The sequence below is a fragment of the Hippocampus bargibanti genome, linkage group LG10, assembly GCF_051943395.1.
Source record: "Hippocampus bargibanti isolate YZ-2025 linkage group LG10, ASM5194339v1, whole genome shotgun sequence".
In the NCBI taxonomy this organism is placed as follows: domain Eukaryota; kingdom Metazoa; phylum Chordata; class Actinopteri; order Syngnathiformes; family Syngnathidae; genus Hippocampus; species Hippocampus bargibanti.
The window spans coordinates 24,102,834-24,126,571 of NC_142743.1; the positions used below are offsets into that span (position 1 = coordinate 24,102,834).

General features: G+C 39.3%; 3 protein-coding genes across 7 annotated transcripts; all 3 read left to right on the top strand.

Annotated features, from left to right (window-relative positions):
- The first annotated feature begins 2,660 nt into the window (after window positions 1-2,660).
- On the top strand, window positions 2,661-3,319 carry percc1 (proline and glutamate rich with coiled coil 1). Its single transcript, XM_089007037.1, has one exon. It carries the CDS (start codon window positions 2,734-2,736, stop codon window positions 3,256-3,258), a length of 525 nt encoding a protein of 174 aa, XP_088863163.1. The 5' UTR covers window positions 2,661-2,733; the 3' UTR covers window positions 3,259-3,319.
- Window positions 3,320-5,391: 2,072 nt separating this feature from the next.
- pdia2 (protein disulfide isomerase family A, member 2) lies at window positions 5,392-14,641 on the top strand. 2 transcript variants are annotated; one of them, XM_089005837.1, is made up of 11 exons: window positions 5,392-5,623; window positions 7,303-7,527; window positions 8,412-8,545; window positions 8,617-8,754; window positions 9,560-9,676; window positions 11,036-11,161; window positions 11,255-11,446; window positions 12,460-12,580; window positions 13,022-13,200; window positions 13,667-13,768; window positions 14,512-14,641. In XM_089005837.1, exons 1-11 carry the CDS (start codon window positions 5,413-5,415, stop codon window positions 14,575-14,577), a joined length of 1,611 nt encoding a protein of 536 aa, XP_088861963.1. In that variant the 5' UTR covers window positions 5,392-5,412; the 3' UTR covers window positions 14,578-14,641. The 2 variants fall into 2 exon arrangements, with proteins under 2 accessions (XP_088861963.1, XP_088861964.1); XM_089005838.1 differs by having other exon boundaries at window positions 14,518-14,641.
- A 529-nt stretch (window positions 14,642-15,170) lies between these two features.
- Window positions 15,171-23,112, top strand: LOC148893054 (lipopolysaccharide-induced tumor necrosis factor-alpha factor homolog). Of its 4 annotated transcripts, none has more exons than XM_089007031.1 (5): window positions 15,171-16,121; window positions 16,654-16,755; window positions 17,103-17,298; window positions 18,535-18,634; window positions 21,046-21,184. In XM_089007031.1, the coding sequence occupies exons 1-4, from the start codon at window positions 16,013-16,015 to the stop codon at window positions 18,632-18,634; spliced, it is 507 nt and encodes a 168-aa protein (XP_088863157.1). In that variant the 5' UTR covers window positions 15,171-16,012; the 3' UTR covers window positions 21,046-21,184. The 4 variants fall into 4 exon arrangements, with proteins under 4 accessions (XP_088863157.1, XP_088863158.1, XP_088863160.1 ...); XM_089007032.1 differs by lacking the exons at window positions 15,171-16,121; window positions 16,654-16,755; window positions 17,103-17,298 and adding exons at window positions 21,284-21,358; window positions 22,439-22,595; window positions 22,934-23,112 and having other exon boundaries at window positions 18,534-18,634; window positions 21,046-21,212; XM_089007034.1 differs by lacking the exons at window positions 15,171-16,121; window positions 16,654-16,755; window positions 17,103-17,298; window positions 18,535-18,634 and adding exons at window positions 18,716-19,890; window positions 21,284-21,358; window positions 22,439-22,595; window positions 22,934-23,112 and having other exon boundaries at window positions 21,046-21,212.
- The last annotated feature ends 626 nt before the right edge of the window (window positions 23,113-23,738 follow it).

Consider the following 23,738-nt stretch of genomic DNA (forward strand, 5'->3'; position numbering starts at 1 on the left):
GAAACAATAATAATTATAATACATTTCATTTTAAGCGCCTTTCAAAACTCTCAAGGTCGATAAATAGCTTGCTAGATAGCTAATAGATAATTTATCATTAGCTAGATAGTTGAATAACTCAAATAGGTAGAAAGTTAGCTAGCTAGATAGCTAATAGATAACTCATAGATAGTTAGCTCGAGAGATGATTTTGTACTATACGTAGTGAGGACATTTTGGCCGGTCCTCACGAGTTTTTCCATTCGTGCGTGTGTGTGTGTGTGTGTGTGTGTATGACTAGTCTTGTGAGGACCACTAACATTTTATACCATACGTAGTGAGGACATTTTTGACAAGTTGAGGACCTTTTGGCCGGTCCTCACAAGTTTTTCCATTTGTGTGTATGTGTTTGTATGACTATTATTGTGAGGACCACTAACATTTTATACCATACGTAGTGAGGACATTTTTGACAAGTGAGGACCTTGTTTTCCATTATAAAGGCTTCTCAAGGGTTTATATATGCATCTGTTAAAGTTTCAGAAAGGTCCTCACAAGGTCACCCAAAATGATTTTTTTGGTGTGTATTTTCATTTCACTTGGATATACACACTTTTTACTCACTGTGTGTGTTTATGTGTGTGTATGTGTTCGTGTTTAATGAGAGGAAAAAGTTCATACCGCAAAAAGTAAAATGATATTTTTACCAAATTCACCCCAGGGGTGAGGACTTTGAATGTATCCATTCAGCGTCCTCACTCCTGCTGTTATTTTTAATTTCAAGTCCACTTTTTATTGCTTTGTTTTTAAACAAAGTGGGAAATGGGGTGACATTTAGTGTTCATATGTCACACTAGTTCTTCTCTAAACTTATCAGCAACTGTGGTCCTCACTCCTTATCTGGAGTTATCCGGACCCCACAAAACCATTGAAACAGGAATGAGTGTGTGTGTGTGTGTGTGTGTGTGTGTGTGTGTGTGTGTGTGTTTTATCACGACCCCCGCCTGGCCACCCTCAGGTCCTCAGTATCCTGGCTTCGGTGTTGACTTTAGGCCTCAAGATCAATAGCGGCAATATGGCGGCACTCCATAGCGTGATGGCAAATTACACGCTCTTTTAGCTACACGAGCGCTAAATGTGCAGACATAGTTTTTTTTTTCCTCCATGGCTTAAAAAAAACAAAAAAACAAAACTTGTCGTTTCTGGCTTGTTTTGTAAAGGACACTTTACAGTCACAGACAAGCATAGATAGCTACTATCATAAATAAAATATAATCACAAATACAATGCAATAAATAAAATACAATTAAAAATAGTAATTTCTATTGTCAATGTTAGGCCCCGTGTTTATAACCTTTTCTATGAAATTTGTGATCCACATTTAGAATAAGAAACACAGCAAATGTAATTTTTGTTGAAATTTTGCTCAGAAACTTGAAGGACGTCAATCAATCGTGAAATCAAGCTTATGATGCATAATTTCTTCAGTATGAAATCAATCAACTTGTTTCTGCGCTGATAATGTAATAGACTTTGGTATCGTACCTAAGCGTACGATACCAAAGTCTATCAACATGGCAGGGATAACACTAGTGGGTACATATGCAGCTAAAAGCTAGCAACCGCTCATTTGATGACAATAAGGTTAAAATCTTAGCGAAAGAAAGAACATCGATGTTTTTAAAGGGGAGTCAAAGAAGCGATTTTCGAATCCTTCACTAAAGCGCCATGGTGGGGTGAGGTTCAATTTGGATCGTTCGTACAACAGACTCCTTGGGCAACATAGGATTAGTCATGCTGATGAAGTGATACCAGAGCAAATTGGGCAATCAGGCCAGTCGTCAGTCAGGACAATAGTAGCAATCGGTGTAGTTGCAGGGAGTAGTCCTCTACTCCTTCCAACCTGAGAGCAGGGACCTATCATAGCAGAGTCCGTCACCGCCATGTCTGGACAGTAGGGGTATATATATATAGGGCCAAAACTACCAGCAAGACTTTAGTTTGCTGACGAAGCATCTTGGATAAGAAGCGAAATGTCCGACACCTTGAAAGAAGTACAGATGACGGCTGAAGAAACCTTTTCATCAATGGATCACTCCTGTACAACTGAGAGCTTACACAGATGAATAATAAGAATAATAGATTGTATTTTAAGCGTCTTTCAAAGCTCTCAAGGACACTTTACAGTCACAGACAAGCATAGATAGCTACTATCATAAATAGAATACAATCACAAATAGAAACCAGAGACGGAGCTACACAGTAAATGCCATTTTAAATAGGTTGGGTTTTTTCCCCCCCTTCATCATCAAACATATTTTCTAACACCAAAAAAAAATGCATTGCGCATGCTTTCTTGGATAGAAAGGGGGCTCAAGCGCAAGGCTATTTTTTGCCCTTCTTTAAAAGTCAAAACGGTGTGAAATTAGATTTTACGCTGCTTTTATCCTTTAACTACCCTCATAAAACGACGCGTGTGTGTTTGTTCGTGTGTGTGTGTGTGTGTGTGTGTGTGTGTGTGTGTGTGTGTGTGTGTGTGTGTGTGTGTGTGTGCGTGCATGCACACTATTTTTCCACGGTGCCCGTGGCAGAAGCTCCATTAGGGTGCAGAACCCTTCTCTGTTGCCTAGCTCTAAAGTCAACTTAAGATTGTTTGACCAACACAAATATTTACACACACACACACACGTGTGTGTGTATATATATATATGTGTACCGTTAGCATTTTTGCTAGAGCAGTCATCACTCACGACAATGGCGACGACGGGCGTCCTGCGCAACTTCCATCTGCGGGTGTCTTCGCCAGCTTACTTCCACCCGGAGGACGAAGAGGAAGATGAGGAAGAGGAGGACGAAAAAGGGTCCAGCGATGAAGATGACGAGGAGGTCTCGTCGGACCCTCAAGACACCACCGAGCGTCTGCTGAGGTTCGCCGACGTCATCAGTCGAGACGTTCGTCGATATTTCGGGCGACGCGAGGTCCAGGACGTCCCCGGCGACCCCCCGACGGCGGCGCAGGAAGGGGTCCCGAAGGGGCGGCCCTCCTCGGAACTGGGTCCCCTGGCGGAGCTGTTTGAGTCCCGGGTCCAAGGACAAGGCCGTCCCATGAACTCCAGGCACCTGCCGCTCAGCTTCTGGACCGAGCCGGACCCCCCGGACCCTTACAACGGGGACGCTCACATCTACAGCCTGGACACTTTGGAGAACTCCCAACCCGATTTTAGTGACCTGCTGGCCAACTGGGACCCCAACCCGGACCATGCGGATGCGTTGCATTGACCAAAAGATTCCTTTTCTGCTTTTTTTGGTGCTACTTGAATTGACATCACTCTTAAAAATTGTTTTGTTAAAGTGTCAAAATAAACTAAACGACTAAGATTATTTTTGACGTTTACATTTTTTGGGAATAATTTGTTTTTGTGGGTCTTCTCGTGACAAGAACGAGAACCAAATTTCATGCCATTCAAATCAAATCTTTGTAGCAAAATTAGTTTTTACATTTTGAAGGCCTTTTTCAGAGCCAACTACAGTGATACCTCGGTTTACGAACCCCTTGGCTTACAAACTATTTTTCGGGATACACACGCAGCGCCACAATGAGTGATGTGTCGTTCGCGAACTAGCCTGTTCTAACAAGAAAATGGCAGCCGACTGTTTTTGTCCTCTATTCCCCGCCCCCAGTCTTTGGTTAAAGCCATGTGATTGGTCAAGAATACATCAGTGAGGGGGAGGGTTAAAAATTAAACAGACAGGCAGACGACAGAGAGAGAGAGGGGGAAAATGGATAGAAAACAGTGAAATTTGGACTCCTTTCAACTTTAATAGTTCAAAAGCAGAGTGTGATCTGCAAGGTTAAAATATCCCATCAATCAGGCTCCACAAATAACCCGCACAAGCCATCTGGACACTTGATGCAAAAAGCTAAATAGAACACCCAGCTAAATAGAACACTATTGATGAGGAACAAGGTAAAATGATGGCAGAGAAAGTACCTACAAGGGATCATTCCTCAAGATGGTGAAAGACGACCATCACAAAGGTCAATAAAACCACTTTATTATACAGTACAGTTTATTTCTTCCATTATAATACCATAACACATTTATTATACATAAAATAAGGTCTATTTTGTGTAGTTTTAAGGCTTAGAAAAGTAGAAAATGATGTTTTCTGGGGACCTGGGAACGGATTATTCTCATTTTAATAGTTTCCTATGGGAAATTATTTTTTGGGATACACACTTTTTGCCTTACACACAGTCTGGTAACCAATTAAGTTCGTAAGCCACGGTATGACTGTATCTTCATTATTTTGACAATTTTGAAGGCCCTATCAGAGCCAACATAGCATCTTCAACCCAAAATGGTCAAGCTCTTGCGTTTTTGGTGGGTCTCCTCGTATGTCAAATTTGATGTTACAAAGTAAAGTTGTGTTTGTGGCAGCGGCGTTATCAGCATTTGAGCGTGACGTGGGAAAAAAACAACATTGCGCCGCAAGTGTTGGCTTTGCCACATGTTGCACATGCTCCAAACTTCAGTCATTTTGAGACGAAATTTGCTACCGGATTCAACCAAAAAGTCTCTTGAACTGTTCAACCAAAAAATTCCAGAACTCAGCCAGTGAAAAAATAAAATACTTTAAATAAATACATAAATAAGTAAATACACAAATAAATGAATGAATGGATGGATAAATAAATAAATAGATAATTAGATAAATAGATGGATAAATGGATAAATAAATACAAAAATAAATAAATAAGTAAATACACAAATAAATACATAAATAAATGAATAAATAGATAATTAGATAAATAGATGGATAAATGGATAAATTTATAAATAAATACAAAAACAAATAAGTAAATACACAAATAAATACATAAATAAATATTTAAATAAATAAATAAAGTAATACAAATAAACACACAAATAAATGAACAAATAAATGAACGAGTGAATTAATGGAAAAATACATAAATACATTGATACATGAATACACACACAAATAAATGAACGAGTGAATTAATGGATAGATAAATAAATAAATACATACATAGACACACACACACACACACACACACACACACACACACCGCCACGTCTGGACAGTAGGGATAGATATATAGGGCCGAAACTACCAGCAAAAAAAATGTTTGCTGACGAAGCCTCTTGGATAAGAAGCAAAACGGCCGACACTTCAAATTTGTACAGATGACGGTTGAAGAAACCTTCTCATCGATGGATCACTCCTGTACGTTTTTTATTGGAGTCAACAACCCCCCCCCCCCCCAAAAAAAAGAGTGAGAGAGGACCACGAGGGTCCGTCTGATTGGCTGAGAGGACCAAGCCAGTAGAATTCTGCCACACGCTTTCTCCAATGTAGTCAAAAAGGTGACAAACGTGAGCGGCGGCAACCACACGGCCGCCAAAGATGAAGACGTCCACGTTACTGCTGCTTCTGCTTCTGCTGACGTCAAGCCGGGCCGACGACACGCAAGCCCAAACGGAGAAGAGCCCCCAAGATGGCCGAGAGGAAGCCCAAAAGGGCAGCCAAATCTCAGAGGACAACAACGTGATGGTGCTCCGTGGCAACAATTTTGCCGCCGCGCTCAACCACACGCCGTTTTTGCTGGTGGAATTTTGTAAGTAGCAACATTTATTCAAGCAATTATTGCAACAAAAAAAAGAGGGGTTGAATTTTTTGTTCGATATTTTGACACGCCTCTATATATATATATATATATATATATATATATATATATATATATATATATGTTTTTAATTTTTGAGCAAGCATAACAGCTTTGAATTAAAACATTTTATGTTCATTTGTATTTAAAAAAATCCATTGATTTTTTTTATTTATTTTAACTTATTTAATTAAGAGTTAATGTAAAAAAAAAAAAATTGAACAATTTTATCCAAATCTGAAATTAATTTATTTCATGAAAAGCATGCATATATTAAAATTGTCATAAAAAAATGGATTATTTATATTTTTTACATCAAGAAAACGACGTAGAAGAAGAAAAAAAAAATCAATATTTCTGCAGTCTGCAATATTCCACTTTATGGTCATTTGAAAGAAAGAAAAAATGTCTTTTGAAAATACTGATAAAGTTAAATAACGTGGACTAAATTGGAACTTGTGTTATTTCAATCATACGTAGTATAATGCTGCTTGAAGCACCATTATTATTATTATTATTATTATTATTATTATTATTTATTTAATTTAAATGATATGTTTTCATGTTTACTATCCAGAGCGTCTTTATTTTGAAGGTTGAGATCTCCACGTGCAAAGCGGCCCACCGGCCGTCCAGATGTTGTCCCGCTTCCACTTTCCCACACGGGCCGAGGGTCAAAGTTCACACAAAATCTGTCCAAAAAGTCACAGAGACACGTCCCAACTTCTTTTGTTTTGAATAATCATCATAATAATAATAATAATAATAATAATAATAATACATTTCATTGCTAAGCGCTTTTCAAAACTCTCAAGGTCACTTTACAGTCACAGGATCAGTTTTTCTGTGGGTGAGCAGCGGCAGCCACACGCGCCAGCGTTCACTCAACCCGGAAGTCACTCAAATAGAGACAAAGCTAGCTTGCTAGTTAATAGAGAGATACTAGATAACAAATGGATAGCTAGCTAGATAGCTATATAGCTAATAGTTAGCTAACTAGATAGCTAGCCAGCCAGATAGCTAAATACAGTGATACCTTGGCTTACGAACTCAATTGCTTCTCCGATCAGAGTGTGTAAGGTGAAAAGTGTGTATCCCAAAAATTAATTTCCCATAGGAAACCATTAAAATGAGAATAATCCGTTCCCAGGTCCCCATAAAACATCATTTTCTACTTTCTAAGATGTAAAACTACACAAAACTACCCTATTTTATGTATAATAAATGTGCTATGGTATTATAATTAAACAAATAAACTGTACTGTATAGTAGAGTCATTTTATTGACCATTGTGATGGTCGTTGATGGCTTAATGGAATGGAGTGGCCGGTTTCATCAGCATTAAACACTTGATGAGGAACGCAGCCTTCTTCTTTCATCATCTTGAGGAATGATCCCTTGTAGGCGCTTTCTCTGCCATAATTTTATCTAGTTCCTCATCAATTGTGTTCTGTTTAGCTGGCTTGATAGCTTTTTGCATCAAGTGTACAGATGGCTTGTGCGAGTTGATTGTGGAGACTGATTGATGGGATATTTTAACCTTGCAGTCTACACTCTGCTTTTGAACTATCAAATATTTCTTAAAAAACAAAACAAAACTTGTGTTTTGTTGTTGTTGTTGTGGCGTGCAGACGCGCCCTGGTGCGGCCATTGCAAGCAACTGGAGCCCATCTTTGCAGAAGCGGCGGAAAAGTTGAAGAAGGAGCAGAAGGAGGAGGCGAAAGAGGCTAAAGTGGCTTTGGCTAAAGTGGACGCCACCGACGACAAAGAGTTGGCCGAGGAGTTCCACGTGTCCAGCTTCCCCGTGCTTAAACTCTTTGTCCACGGCGACCGCAAGAACCCCGTCGACTTCACTGGTATGCACAAACAAACAAACAAACAACAATAATAATAATAATAATAATAATAATAATAATAATAATAATAATAATAGTATTAAGTTCATCCTGTCTACTTGATATCTAATTAAATAATAATAATAATAATAATAATAATAATAAAAATTTCATTTTAAGCGCCTTTCAAAGCTCTCAAGGACACTTTACAAATAAATAAATAAATAAATAAATAAATAGCCAGATAAATAAATAGATAAATAAACAAGCAAATAAATAAATAAATAGAAAAATAACTAAATAAATACATCGAGAAATGTAAATAAATAGATACATAGCAAAAAATAATTACACAACAATATAGAGACATAAATAAATAGATTAGTAAATAAATACATTCAATAAATGGCTACACAAATACATACATAGCTGGATAAATAAATAACAAACACATCAATCAATCAATCAATCAATCAATCAATCAATCAATCAATCAATCAATCAATCAATCGCCACACAAATGAATGATTAAATAAATCGCCACACAAATGAATGAATAAATATGTACTGTACATACATAAATAGCTACATAAATAAACAAACACAGGAACAAACAAACAAACATGAACAAATAAATAAACAAACACATAAATCAATAAATAAACTAATAAGTAAGCAAATAAATGAATAAATAAATTACAATACAATACAATACAACGCAATGCAATACAATACAATACAATGCAATACATTACAATACAATACAATACAATACATTACAATACAATACAATACAATGCAATACAATACAATACAATACAATACAATACAATACAATGCAATGACTCAAGAATAAAGACATAGCATAAAAAGGGAAATTCTAAGCGCTCCGAAACGTCTTTGAGGTAAGAGGACGGTGAAGGGAATCCTCCAGTGGCTGAAACGTCGCAGAGGTCCCGGCGCAACAATTCTGGACGACGTTAGCTCCGCGGCTACCTTTGTCGACGCCCACAACATCAGCGTGGTGGCATTTTTCAAGGTACGCCGGCGCTAGCTAAGGACACTTGATATTCGAACGGACACATCTTGAGCGGCAATTTTCTCGCCCAGAGTTTGGAAAGCGACGCCGCCAAGGAATTTTCCCAGGTGGTGATGGACATGACTGAGACGGAATTCGCCATGACGACGTCGCCGGAGCTTTTCCAGGAGTACGAATTGAAATCCGACACGGTGGTGCTTTTCAAAAAGGTCACTCAATAAACTCAACAAATAAACACATCAACAAACAAACAAATAAATACATAGCCACACAAATAACGAAACAAAAAAATAAGCAAATAAATAAACTCATAAATAAATACATACATACATAAATAAATAAATAGGTATGAATGAAATGTATTATTATTATTATAAATAAATCAGTAAACAAACAAATAAATAAATACACAAATAAATAGGCATAAATAGAAATGAATTAATTAATTAATGGAAAAAATGGATAAATGGATAAATAAACAAATAGCCACATCAATAAATACATAAATAAATAGCCACATGAATAAATAAATAGATAAATAAATAAACACGTAATAAATAAATCTATAAATAAATACAAAAATAAATACATATATAAATAAATACATCCTGTGACTGTAAAGTGTCCTTGAGAGTTTTGAAAGGCGTTTATAAATGAAATGTATTATTATTATTATTAAATAAATAGCCACATAAATAAATATATAAATAAATACATAAATAACTAAATAAATAACCACATAAATATATAAATAAATCTATAAATAAATACAAAAATAAATACATATATAAATAACTACATAAATATATGAATAAATACATAAATATATGAAAATAAAAAATATGTAAATACAAATAAATAAATAAATAAATAAATAAATAAATCAGCCCCCAATGGAAGTTTCGTATAGAAAGGATAAATTTGTCGTGTAAGTGTATGTATGATAAGTGACAAAAAGTTCTCCCCCAAAAGAAACAAGGAGTCCTCCGATATAGAACGCGTTCTGTTTTTCAGTTTGACAAGGGCAGAGTGGATTACGTTCTACCCGACGATGGCAAACTGGACAAAAGCAATCTGACCAAGTTCGTCCAAGAAAACAGCCTGGAGCTTATCATCCCTTTCACCAAAGAGGTAAAAGTCCCACGCGTGTCGGAGCACCTGAACGCACCATCGCTCCATTGATTTGTGAGAGCTATTATGAAATAACCGTCATCGATCGACAGTATGAATGAGATGCTTTTGTGCAAGCAAGGTCAAAACAAGGACTCTGAGCTCTCGTCTGAGCTGGCTACCGAGCTAGCTAGCTATTTGCTGTATATTTGTTATCTAGCTGGCTACCTTGCTAGCTATTCATTTGCTGTCTATTCACTATCTGGCTCTATCTAGTAGCTACCTAGTCAGCTAGCTATCTACTAGATAGCTATTAGCTAGATAGCTAGCTTTATATCTATTTGAGTTATTCCAGGCTGAGTGAACGCTGGCGCGTGTGGCTGCCGCTACTCACCCACAGAAAAAAAACGTATCCCATGACTGTAAAGTGACCTTGAAAGTTTTGAAATGCGCTTATAAATGAAATGTACAGTGATACATTGGCTTACGAACTTAATTGGTTCCCAGACAGAGTGTGTAAGGCAAAGTGTGTATGCCAAAAATTTATTTCCCATAACAAACCATTAAATTGAGAATAATCCGTTCCCAGGTCCCCATAAAACATCATTTTCTACTTTTCTAAGCCTTAAAACTACACAAAATATACCTTATTTTATGTATAATAAGTGTACTATGGTATTATAATTCAAGAAATAAACTTTACTGTGTAAAAAAAGTCGTTTTAATTAACTTTGTGATGGTCGTTGATGGCTTGATGGAATGTAGTGGCCGCTTTCATCAGCATGAAACACTTGATGAGGAACGTAGCCTTCTTCTTTCACCATCTTGAGGAAGGATTCCTTGTAGGTGCTTTCTCTGCCATCATTTTACCTAGTTCCTCATCAATTGTGTTCTGTTTAGCTGGGTTGAAAGCTTTTTGCATCAAGTGTACAGTCATCAAGTGGGTTATTTGTAGAGCCTGATTGATGGGATATTTTAACCATGCAGTCCACACTGTGCCTTTGAAATTTGAAACTCTCACACTGTCGTCTGCCTGTCTCTTTAATGTTTAAACCACCTCTCCTCACTACTGCGTTCTTGACCAATCACGAGGCTTTCACCGAAGACTGGGGGCGGGGAATAGAGGAACAAAACAAGCCGGCTGCCATTTTCTTGTTAGGAGAACGGGCTTGTTTGCAAACATTGTGGCAGCTCCGTGTGTATCCCGAAAAATAGTTTGTATGCCAAGGTAAAATTGTCATAAATGTAACGTACGTAAACCGAAAAGTCCGTAAGCCAAGGGCTTCGTAAACCGAGGTTTCACTGTATTATTATTATTATTATTATTATTATTATTATTATTATTATTATTATTGAATTGCTCGTGTGTTATTTGTGTAGACGGAGGATCAAATCTTCAGTTCCAGCATTCGTCTTCACTGCCTGCTCTTCATCAACTCCACAGTGGAGAGCCACGCGGAGCTCGTGGACCAAATCCGGATCGTCGCCAAGGCCTACAAGGGCAAGGTAGCCCCCTTTACAACCCCCCCCCCCCCAAAAAAAAAATAATAATAATAATAATGTGTTAATGAACACAGAACATTCCAAAATGTCCTTCAGATGCTGTTCATCACCATCGACGTGTCGGCCGACGTTGCGTTCGTGCTTGACTTTTTCGGCGTGTCGGCGGCGGACTTGCCCACGGCTCGCGTCATCAATATGGACACGGGCAAGAAGTTCAAAGTGGACACGGCCCATCTCGCCGCCGATCTGCCGCCGTTGTGTCAGAAGGTTCTGGATGGGACGGCTAAGGTCAAATATGGAAACTCATACACACGTTAATAATACTAATAATAATAATACATCCCATTTATAAGCGCCTTTCAAAACTTTCAAGGTCACTTTACAGTCACTGGATAAGTCTTACTGTGGGCGAGCAGCGGCAGCCACACACGGCAACGTTTAGTCAAGCCAGAAGTCACTCACATAGATGGAAAGTTAGCCAGCTAGCTAATAGATAACTAATAGGTAGCTAGCTAGTTAGATAGCGAATAGATAGCAAATAGATATCTATCTTGGTATCTAGCTAGCTAGCTAGCTATGTATTAGTTAACTATTAGCTAGCTGGCTAGCTTTCTATCTATTTGAGTTACTTCCGGGTTGAGTAAACGCTGGCGCGTGTGGCTGCCACTACTCACCCATAGAAAAACATTTTGAAAGGCTGGCTACCTAGCTTGCTATGTAGCGGTCTACCTAGCTAGCTAGCTATTTGCTATCTAGTTCACTCGGGCTAATCCCTAACACACGTACATGCAAACGTATAAACAATCTGTTATTGATACAAACACAACACACGCGAGTGTCCTTGAGAGTTTTAAAAGGGACTTATGAATTAAATGTAATTTTAATATTAAAACCCACGCACAACATGCACACACACGTACACACACACGCACGCATACACGTACACAAAAAACACACGTATACGTCTGTTATTGTAATACAGAACCGCGCCACGGGGTGGCGCTTCTTAAACCAGAATGGCGTCATGTTGAATTTACTTCCACCTTGGCGACGCACTTTCGTCTCGCTTCTGAGAATCCGCCCGATGTGTTTTTTTTTTTTGCGATTTATGAATTATTATTATTATTTGAAGCAAGATGAAGTTAGAGCTTGTAGAAAAAAAATCCAAATCTTTGTGTGTGTCCCAACAACATAACGTCCAAGCCTCGTGACCATTTCAGCTCCCAAAACGCACTTTCGTCTCAACTTTCCCGCTATTGTTCTCGGTTGTGTTTGTAATCGTCATTTTTTTTGTATCGCAGCCTTACTATCGCAGTCAAGATGTCCCCGAAGATTGGAATAAAGAACCCGTGAAGGTTCTAGTGGGGAAGAATTTCGAGTCTGTTGCTCTGGATCCAACAAAGAACGTCTTTGTGGAGTTTTGTGAGTTCTGTTGTTCTCTGTTAACACACTCACAGCCAGACGATGTCATATTGTTTGTTATGTTGACTTCAAGATGGCGCAGCCGCAATGGCTGCCTTTTCCAGCAGCTCCTGTATTTTAATAATAATAATAAGAAGAAGAAGAAGAAAAAGAAGGAAAAAAGAAAAAGAAGAAGACAGCCACATGCGCCAGCGTTCACTCGACCCGGACGTAACACAAATAAATAGAAAGCTAGCTAGCTAATAGATAATAATAATACAGTGAAGTCTCGTTATATCGATATCGGATATATCGATACAAAACATTGCCAGAGGTCTACCCAGTGCTTCATCGGCACCCCAGCAAGAAAAACCAAAACCCAAACAAATGAGAAGTTTGTCAACGGATTTTAAAGAAGGACTTAAGCTTCCTAAAAGCTTCCTTTTTTTGTTTCATTTGCAGATGCTCCCTGGTGCGGCCATTGCAAGGACTTGGCGCCCATCTGGGACCAGCTGGGCCAAAAGTACGCCGGCCATGATGACATCATCATCGCCAAGATGGATTCCACGGCCAACGAGTTGGAGGCTGTCACCATCACGGGCTTCCCCACGCTCAAATATTTCCCCGCTGGTGGAAAAGAGGTACGAGGGGGTGGAGGTGGAAGGGGAAGCACATATTTCGTTCAAAAGTACTTCAAAATGACCTCGGAAATGGCGAGTTTCAGAATGTCCCGCCCCCTTGTTTGTGACGTCACGCCAGGATACTCCTTGAAAACAATGGCTTTAGAGAGTTCAGATTGGGAGAAGATGCTTTCTTGTTACTCATCCAGTTATGAATATGATTGAAATAGTTCTGAAGAGGAAAGCATACATGTTTGCAATCGATTAAAAGACAACCGACAACGAAAGTACCCAAAATGCATTGTGTGTCGCTTTCTCGGTCAGGGGCGTTCCAGGCGTGACATCACTTAGGGAATTGCCATCAACTCGAAAACAAGACTTCCGAAATCATCTTTTGAAGTGATTTTACAAATTATGGACACAACTTGTCCGGAGGTGTCGGTTGTCCTTTAAGGCGATCGCCGCATACGCTATTGTTGCCCTGCAGGCGGTGGAGTACTCGGGAAACCGTGACCTGGAGACATTGTCCAAGTTTCTGGACAACGGAGGAGTTTTGCCCGAGGAAGACGAAGATGACGACGATGACGCAGTCCGTTTTCTCACGCTAAGCACACAATTAACTCATTCACTGCCAGACGTGCAAAAATGTGTCTATTCCAGCGTCAGGGTTTTTGGCATTGTCACCTGAATTCCAGGACCTACAGAATACAGTGATACATTGGCTTCAGAACTTAATTGGTTCCCAGACAGAGTGTGTAAGGTGAAAAGTGTGTATCCCAAAAATAAATTTCCCATAGGAAACCATTGAAATGAGAATAATCTGTTCCCAGGTCCCAATAAAACATCATTTTCTACTTTTCTAAGCCTTAAAACTACACAAAATATACCTTATTTTATGTATGATAAATGTGCTGTGGTATTATAATTAAAGAAATAAAATGTACTGTATAATAAAGTGGTTTTATTGACCTTTGTGATGGTCGTTGATGGCTTGATGGAATGGAGTGGCCGGTTTTTCAGTCATGAGGAACGTAGCCTTCTTCTTTCCCCATCTTGAGGAATGATGCCTTATAGGTGCTTTCTCTGCCATCATTTTACCTTGTTCCTTGTACCTTGTTGCTAACAGCTAATAGATAGCCAGCTAGGTATCTAGCTAATAGATAGCAAATGGATAGCAATTAGAGAGGTAGCTAGCTGGAATGGCGCTCTATGTCATATGTTCAATTCCCAAAAACATTTGTGAATGGCAGCGAATGAGTTAATATTCCTTTTGAATCATAATGATATATTCATTCATTTATTTTCTAATTTTGTTTTTGTTTTTTTTTGGAGGTACAGAAAGATGGCGAGTCATTGGAGAAAACTGCCAACACGACATCTGATAAAGATGAGCTTTGATGATATTTTTCATGTTTTTAACTCAATAAAACTCCTTTGAGAAGGGGAAAATTGAAAACCAAAAGTTCATTTATCCATATTCTTAATTAGGTTTATGATCATGCTAGTTTATCATAATTTAATTTATGCCTTTTCCATATGGAGATATTTTCCTAAAATGGCGGCTCCAAATCCTTTTGTAGTGTTTCGGGCGCCATCTTGAAGTAAAAAAAAAAAAAACACAAACTAAATATTGTACTAGCTAGATAGCTAATAGATAGCTATTGAGCTCGATAGCTAGCTAGAAGGATGGCTATATAGCTAATGGATAGCTAGCTAGATAGCTGGCTGGATGGCAGGCTGTCTTGATAGCTATCTATTAGCTATCTAATGGCGATCTATTGGCTACCTAGCTTGCTTTCTATCTGTTTGATAATAATAATAATAATAATAATAATAATAATAATAATAATAATAATAATAATAACAATAAATTTCATTTATAAGCGCCTTTCAAAAAACTCTCAAGGTCACTTTACAGTAACGGGACAAATTTTTCTGTGGGTGAGCAGCGGCAGCCACACGCGCCAGCGTTCACTCAACCCAGAATCACTCAAAAAGATAAAAAGCTAGCTAGCTACCTAATAGATAGCTAATAGCTAGCTAGCTAATTCATAGCTAATAGCTAGTGAGATAAATAGCTAGCCAGATAGATCGCAAATACAGAGCTAGCCAGCTAAGAGAGCTAGCTAGATAGCCAGCTAGCTAATTGATCGCTTATAGATAGCGAAATAGATAGCTAGCCTGCTAGATCCCAAATAGAGAGGTAGCTAGCTAGCTAAGAGAGCTAGCTAGACAGCTTGCTCACTCAAAAAGATAAAAAGCTAGCTAGCTAGCTAATAGATAGCTAGCTAGCTAGCTAATTGATAGTCAATAGCTAGAGAGATAGCTAGCTAGCCAGTTAGATCGAAAATAGAGAGCTAGCTATCAATTAGCTAGGATAGCTAATAGCTAGTGGGACATAGAGCGAGCCAGCTAGATCGGTTACTTCCGGGTTGAGTGAACGCTGGCGCGTGTGGCTGCCGCTGCTCACCCACAGATTTTTTTTTTCCTGTGACTGTAAAGTCACCTTGAGAGTTTTGAATGGCGCTTATAAATAAAATGCATTATTATGATGATTATTTATTTCTTTTGTCTGTTTCTTTTAACCTGTCTTGACCTTATTACTCTATTGTCATTAGTCCACAAAAATCAAATGTTTCACATTCCTGTCCAAAAAACACACAAAACCAGTCCAGCAGGTTCTGATCTAAAGTCACGGTCACTCATGAGGTTTTTTTCCATTCAGACGCTTTCACCTGTCGTCCAAGGTAAGACCAGCTTCTCCAAGATATTGACGCTCGTATATTCCACTTGAAGGGATGTGCTCCATTTGATTTTCTCGACAGTATCCAAGATGGAACCACCTACGTATGAAGAAGCAACAGCCCACCAGGAACAGGAACCTCCCCACCAGGAACAGGAACCTCCCTACCAGGAGCCTCCCCCGTCCTACGAAGAGACGAGTTAAGTGATAGCTGGTCAAACCCCCTTTTTTAGCATCCAAAATTCCAACAAAAAAAACGGACTCTTCATTCCAAAGTCAGTCCAGCGTATAGATGGCGATGTAGCTAGCTGGCTATCTAGCTAGGTATCTGTTGGCTATCGATTGGCTAGCTAGCTAGCTTTCTATCTATTTGAATAATAATAATAATACATTTCATTTTATGAATAATAATAATAATACATTTCATTTCTAAGCGCCTTTCAAAACTCTCAAGGTCACTTTACAGTCACAGGATGTTTTTCTGTGGGTGAGCAGCGGCAGCCACACGCACCAGCGTTCACTCAACCCATAAGTAACTCAAAAAGATAGAAAGCTAGCTAGCTAATAGATAGCCAGACAACTAATAGCTAGCTAGCTAGATAGCTAATATGTTTTTCTGTGGGTGAGCAGCAGCAGTCACACGCGCCAGAGTTCATTCAATGATGATGATGATGATGATTATTATTATTATTATTATTATTATTATTATTATTATTTTTTTTTTTTTTCAGTAAGCGTCCAGCCGGATCCGTTTCCCATCTTGATGACGCCCCAAACATCGCAAGTCATCGCCTGTCAGACGTCACAAGTCGTCGTCAATCAACCGGCAACGGGTATGTCAATCCTACCTACATCATTTTTATTTATTTATTTATTCATTTATTTGTTTGTTTATTCTTCATCATCCTATCTATCTATCTATCTATCTATCTATCTATCTATCTATCTATCTATCTATCTATCTATCTATCTATCTATCTATCTATCTATCTATCTATCTATCTATCTATCTATCTAGCTATCTGTCTAGCTAGCTATCTGTCTAGCTAGCTATTTAGCTATCTCTTTCATTTTTTTTGTTATTTATGTCTTTATTTGCTAGTATCTTCTTTTTATGTATTCATTCATTCATTCATTCATTCATCATGTGTCCTTGTTTTTTTCCCCCCGTCTCTCTCAGTTGCAACAGCCCATCAGCAGAGACAGCCCACGCAAGCGGTGTCGACGCAGCCGCAAGGGACCGCCGCCACGGCTAATCCGCCGACACCTGCCGGTTATCTTCCATGTCCAAAATGTCAGCGAGAAGTGAAGGCTAAAAAAGTCTGTTTCCCGTCAGCAACCGCCTTCATCGTCTGTTCCTGCATCGTCTTGTCAGGGTACGCTCCAGGCTTGTGGTTATTTGATGTCGTTAGCATCAGTCAATTTTGCCCATTCGTCAATCGCCGTTGACCGCTTATTTGTCATTGTCAGTACGTCATTAGAAACCAACTGCGCTTATGTCATCAATAAATTACAGTGATACCTCTCGGTTTACGAAGCCCTCGTCTTACAAACTTTTCGGTTTACGAATGTTACATTTATGAAAATTTTACCTTGGCATACAAACTATTCTTCGGGATACACACGGAGCGGCCAGAATGAGTCATGTGTCGTTCGCGAACGAGCCCGTTCTCTTAACAAAAAAATGGCAGCCGGTCCTCTGTTCCCCACCCCCAGTCTTTGAACTTTGATCGTTCAAAGGCAGAGTGTAGACTGCAAGGTTAAAATGTCCCATCAATCAGGCTCCACAAATAACCCGCACGAGCCATCTGTACACTTGATGCAAAAAGCTATCGACCCAGCTAAGCAGAACACAATTGATGAGGAACTAGGTAAAATGACCCCCTTGACCGAGAAAGCGACACACAATGCATTTTGGGTATTTTGTTTGGTCTGAAAACATCGTGTTGATGGCGAAATTAGAAGGAAAACACATAAATAACGCTATGGTGAATCGTTGTGTGTTGCACCAAGACTACTATTTGATACTAGTTGACACAAATTCCCAGCAGACAAATCAGCCCATTTCCAACGGAGCTTGGGCGCCATCTTGTGCATTTTCTGGGACGCTACATTGGAGTCCTGACAGCTCAAATTGATACGGAAGGACTTCTGTAATCGATTGCAAACATTTATGCTTTCCTCTTCAGAACTATTTGAATCATATTCATAACTGGATGAGTAACAAGAAATCATCTTTTCTCGAATCTGAACTCCTCTCGGAAGCCATTGTTTTGATTCTGGAGCAAGGCAGTTTGTGAAGGAGTATCCTGGCGTGACGTCACGAACCGGGGGCGGGACTTTCTGAAAATGCCCAATTCGCAGCTCATTTTTTTGACACTTGAAGACATTTTTACTGGTGTTTTGCATTTGACTCAAAATATCAACCTGCGTGTTTTGGGTATTTTAGATGCTCACAAACGTTTTTCTGATGTCAGTTAGGAAACAAAAAAATGGTGTCGGTTGTCCTTTAAAATGTATGACCCACAAAACCTCCCCCCAAAAAAATCTCAGTTCCTTTAATCGTCGCCCACCTTTGACGTTTTTTTTTTTTTTTTGGTCTTGCCTTTCAGCCTCATTTGCGGCTTCTGCCTGATTCCGTGCTGCGTGCCTCAGTGTTGGGACGATCACTACTTCTGTCCTCATTGTCGGAAACATCTTCGCCACATCTAGGTAGCGCGCCAAGAACCGATGTTGTTCGTGGGGGAGGGGGGGCTGGCGGGGTTGACGCGAGGGGGGTTGGAATATTTTAGGTATGACCGTAAGAGCGTAAAAAGTGCACCTGATTATAAGCATTTATAAGCACTCATTTTTGTCCTCTATTCCCCGCCCCCAGTCGTCGGTTAAAGCCACATTATTGGTCAAGAACGCAGCAGTGAGGGGAGGTGGTTTAAACATTAAAGAGACAGGCAGACGACAGAGAGAGAGTGAGAAAATGGATAGAAAACAGTGAAATTTGGACTCGTTTCAACTTTGATAGTTCAAAGGCAGAGTGTAGACTGCAAGGTTAAAATTCCCTTCAATCAGGCTCCACAAATAACCCGCACAAGCCATCTGTACACTTGTGCAAAAAGCTATCAACCCAGCTAAACAGAACACAATTGATGAGGAACTAGGTAAAATTATTGCAGAGAAAGCACCCACAAGGGATCTTGTATAATACCACAGCACATTTATTATACATAACGTCAGGCATATTTTGTGTAGTTTTAAGGCTTAGAAAATTAGAAAGTAGAAAATTATGTTTTATGGGGACCTGGGAACGGATTATTCTCATTTTAATGGTTTCCTATGGGATATTAATTTTTGGGATACACACTTTTTACCTTACACACTCTGTTCTGTCTGGGAACCAATTAAGTTCGTAAGCCAAGGTATCACTGTGTTCTTATTACCTCATTAAAATGTCATTCGTTGTAAATTCTATTGTCTTGTTTTGTTTTGTATTTTTAACTCAAAACAGCAGCTGCTACCTTTGTGAAACAACCCATTTTGTTTTTATTGTCACAATTAAAAGTTGTATACTGAGTTGCCGCTGAAATATTTCAATATTTCTAGTTTCTGTGTGTGCCGCGCCTCCGCAAGGCTTTGAGCTTCATTTGTGGTGTGACGTCATTGGACGTTTCAAGACAGAGAACAAGTTCCGTAATTGTTATTATGTAAGTAAGGAACAAATGGAGGAACAGCTTGTGCCCTATGTCACAAAAGCGTTAATTGATGAGGTAGCGCAATTGATTGTGTGAGCCCTTAGCGTGGAACTTTAAACGTATATATATATATACATATGCTGTAATTATAGCATGTCAGGATGCAGCAACTATTTAGCGATGGTGCGAAAGAACTGGTTGGACGGGCTTTGATCTCGCAACCATCACCAAAAACTTACATGTCGCATCGTCAGCTCAGTCCAGCTCGCGACTCTCTCCAAGGTAAGACCGCCGCTCTCCGAACTGGCGCACATCATATCGACTCGGTTCGACCCTGACAGACGCGCGAAAACGCAATTTATGAATTTATGCGTGTTCATAAATTGGCCAGTTTTGGTCTTGCTTTGATGTTTTAGTAAATTGATTCAATGACACAAGGTCAATGCTTGAGGATGGATTGGATTGTATGTACAGTGATACCTTGGCTTACGAACTTAATTGGTTCCCAGACAGAGTGTGTAAGACAAAAATGTGTATCCCAAAAATTAATTTGCCATAGGAAACCACTAAAATGAGAATAATCCGTTCCCAGGTCCCCATTAAACATAATTTTCTACTTTTCTAAGCCTTAAAACTACACAAAATATACCTAATTTTATGTATAATGAATCTGCTATGGTATTATAATTAAAGAAATAAACTGTACTGTATGATAAAGTGGTTTTATTTACCTTTGTGATGGTCCTTGATGGAATGCAGTGGCCGGTTTCATCAGCATTAAACACTTGGATTGGATTGGATTGGATTTACCTTTATTAGTCTCGCAGTGGAGAAACTCGATGAGGAACGTAACCTCCTTCTTTCACCATCCTGAGGAATGATCCCTTGTAGGTGCTTTCTCTGCCATAATTTTACCTTGTTCCTCATCAATTGTCTTCTGTGTGTATCAAAGTTGAAACGAGTCCAAATGTCACTGTTTTCTATCCATTTTCTCACTCTCTGTCGTCTGCCTGTCTCTTCAATGTTTAAACCACCTCACCTCACTGCTGCGTTCTTGACCAATCACGTGGCTTTAACCGAAGACTGGAGGCGGGGAATAGAGGACAAAAAAAAGTCGGATGCCCTCTCGCTGTCTGTAACCCCCGACCCCCTCACTGATGCATTCTAGACCAATCACGTGGCTTTAACCAACGACTGGGAGCGGGGAATAGAGGACCAAAACAAGCCGGCTGCCATTTTCTTGTTAGGAGCACGTTCGCGAACGACACATCACGCATTGTGGCGCTCCGTGTCTATCCCAAAAAATAGTTCGTATGCCAAGGTAAAATTTTGATAAATTTAACGTTCGTAAACCGAAAAGTTGGTAAGCCGAGGGCTTTGTAAACCGAGGTGTCACTGTATTCCTACCTTTCGCCGCTCATTTGTCTCGATTGGCAGGTTTTTTTGAGGGTTGTTGCTCAATACGTCGATGGAGCCTCCGACATACAACGAGGCCACAATGTCACCTTCCGTTGCGGCCGTGGAAGACTTTGAAGTTTGCCCTCCGCCTTCTTATTACGCCGCCATATGCCAGCGATCCAGCCCGCCTCCGTATCAAGAAAGCAGTAAGACCGATTTCGAAGGATCTCGAGGATAAGTGAGCTTTTTTTTAATTCAACCACTATCGTATGTCCAGATCCATTTCCTGTCTTGATGCCGACCATCTTCAACAGACCTCAGACCTCGCCGGTCATCCATTCCTCGCTGCCGGGTACGTGACCAACGGGAATTCCTCGAAGCGACTCCAAACTACAGTGATACCTTGATTTACGAACTTAATTGGTTCCCTGACAGAGTGTGTAACGCGAAAAGTGTGTATCCCAAAAATTGATTTCCCATAGGAAACCATTAAAATGAGAATAATCCGTTTGCAGGGCCCCATAAAACATCATTTTACTTACTTTCTAAGCCTTAAAACGACACGAAATATACTTTATTATATGTATAATAAATGTGCTATGGTATTATTGGATTGGATTGGATTGGATTTGCCTTTTTTAGTCTCGCAGTGGAGAAATTTATTTGTTTTATTTCACAGCAGCAAAGTAATTATAATTAAAGAAATAAACTGTACTGTATAATAAAGTGGTTTTATTGAACTTTGTGATGGTCGTTGATGGTCGTTGATGGAATGGAGTGGCGCTTTCCTCAGCATTCAACACTTGATGAGGAACGTAGCCTTCTTCTTTCACCATCTTAAGGAATGATCCCTTGTAGGTGCTTTCTTTGCTATCATATTACCTTGTTCCTCGTCAATTGTGTTCTGTTTAGCTGGGTTGATAGCTTTTTGCATCAAGTGTACAGATGGCTTGTGCGGGTTATTTGTGCAGCCTGATTGATGGGAATTTTAACCTTGCAGTCTACACTGAGCCTTTCAACTGTCAAAGTTGAAACTAGTCCAAATTTCACTGTTTGCTCTCCATTTTCTCACGCTGTCTCTGTCGTCTGCCTGTCTCTTTCATGTTTAAACCACCTCCCCTCACTGCTGCGTTCTTGACCAATCACGTGGCTTTAACCGAAGACCAGGGGCGGGGAATAGAGGACAAAAACACTCGGCTGCCATTTTTTTGTTAAGAGAACGGGCTCGTTCGCGAACGACACATCACTCATTGTGGCGCTCCGTGTGTATCCCGAAAAATAGTTTCTGTGCCAAGGTATAATTGTCATAAATGTAACGTTCGTAAACTGAAAAGTTGGTAAGCCAAGGGGTTCGTAAACCGAGGTATCACTGTACTTTGATAAGACTGACAAGTCTTCTTTCCATTGTGTCCATATTTGTTTTTACAAACAGAAGCGGTGGTTTCCCAGCCAACGTCGACGACGTCCGACCTGCTCGGCACTCCGGGCAGCGTTTGGTGTCCGCACTGCCGCCGCGACATTGTTACCAAAACCAAACAAATGCCAGCCAAAAAGGCCTACACGTTATGCTGCGTCATGGCGTTTTCTGGGTAATTAGCATCTTAGCATGTTAGCATCTTGACACTTTTTACAAACTCAATTATTCATTTAGTTGGTCATTTATTTATTATTAATTTTTTTAAGTCGGTATTTCTATAGCTATGTATTCGTCTACTTATTTATTTATTTATCCATTTGTTTAGTTTATTATTTGTGTCGCTATATATGTGTCTATTTATTTATTGATTTATTGTTTTTTTTGTTGATTTATTTAGCTTGTTATTGATGTAGCTATTTATTTATTTATTTATTTTTTTTATGAATTTATTTATATGAATTTATTTATGTGTGTATTTATTGATTGATTGATTGAACTCCCCCTCCCCAGACTGGTTTGTGGCTTCTGCCTGGTCCCTTTCATGATTCCAGACCTGTGGGATGTTCATCACTACTGTCCTCACTGTGGAAAACATTTACACGTACATCATAAATCTTGATGTGGAACCACTCTGGATTATTTGGACACTTTTTATGGACATTTAGGTTTTACTTTTTTTTTTTTTTTTTTTTACTGAAAAAGAAAAAAAGGGCACATTAAATGTGCCCCCCCCCCCAAAAAAAAAAAAACAATCATACCTTTAAAAATTGTATTAGCATCTTCAGAAAACATGCTAGCAGCGTAGTTTTTGCATTAAACGTTTGACCTGAAATATTACTTTGGAGGATTTTATTTAATGTTTTTATTCAAGGACAAAAAAGTCCAACGACTTGAAACTCCTTCACAGGAAGAGCTCATTAGCCACGTTACAAATTTATCATTTCATGGAAAAGACAATGTTTTATTGCTTGCAGCTGTTGGTGCTTAGAACGCAACAAGTGTGGTATTCTAATCAAGAAAACTATGTTTTACTCATGTATCACTTCAATTTGCATATACTCTCAATAAATAACTTGGCAGAGGGCTGCATAATTTTTATCCAAGAGGCTTCGTCAGCGAACTAAAATATTTTGCTGGTAGTTTTGGCCCTATATATATATCCTTACTGTCCAGACGTGGCGGTGCCAGACTCCGCTATGATTGATCCCTGCTTTCAGGTTGGGGGGAGAAGAGGACTACTCCCTGCAGCTACACTGATTACTTCTATTGTACTGCCTGAGTGTGGGGTCTACGACTGGCCTGATTGCCCCCATTT

Coding starts and splice junctions, on each gene's coding strand:
- percc1 (XM_089007037.1), top strand. CDS start 2,734: ATGGCGACGACGGGCGTCCTGCGCAACTTCCATCTGCGGGTGTCTTCG.
- pdia2 (XM_089005837.1), top strand. CDS start 5,413: ATGAAGACGTCCACGTTACTGCTGCTTCTGCTTCTGCTGACGTCAAGC. Junction 12,581..13,021: donor GAACGTCTTTGTGGAGTTTT/GTGAGTTCTGTT, acceptor TTTCATTTGCAG/ATGCTCCCTGGTGCGGCCAT. Junction 13,201..13,666: donor TCCCCGCTGGTGGAAAAGAG/GTACGAGGGGGT, acceptor GTTGCCCTGCAG/GCGGTGGAGTACTCGGGAAA.
- LOC148893054 (XM_089007031.1), top strand. CDS start 16,013: ATGGAACCACCTACGTATGAAGAAGCAACAGCCCACCAGGAACAGGAA. Junction 16,756..17,102: donor CGTCAATCAACCGGCAACGG/GTATGTCAATCC, acceptor CGTCTCTCTCAG/TTGCAACAGCCCATCAGCAG. Junction 17,299..18,534: donor TCCTGCATCGTCTTGTCAGG/GTACGCTCCAGG, acceptor CTTGCCTTTCAG/CCTCATTTGCGGCTTCTGCC.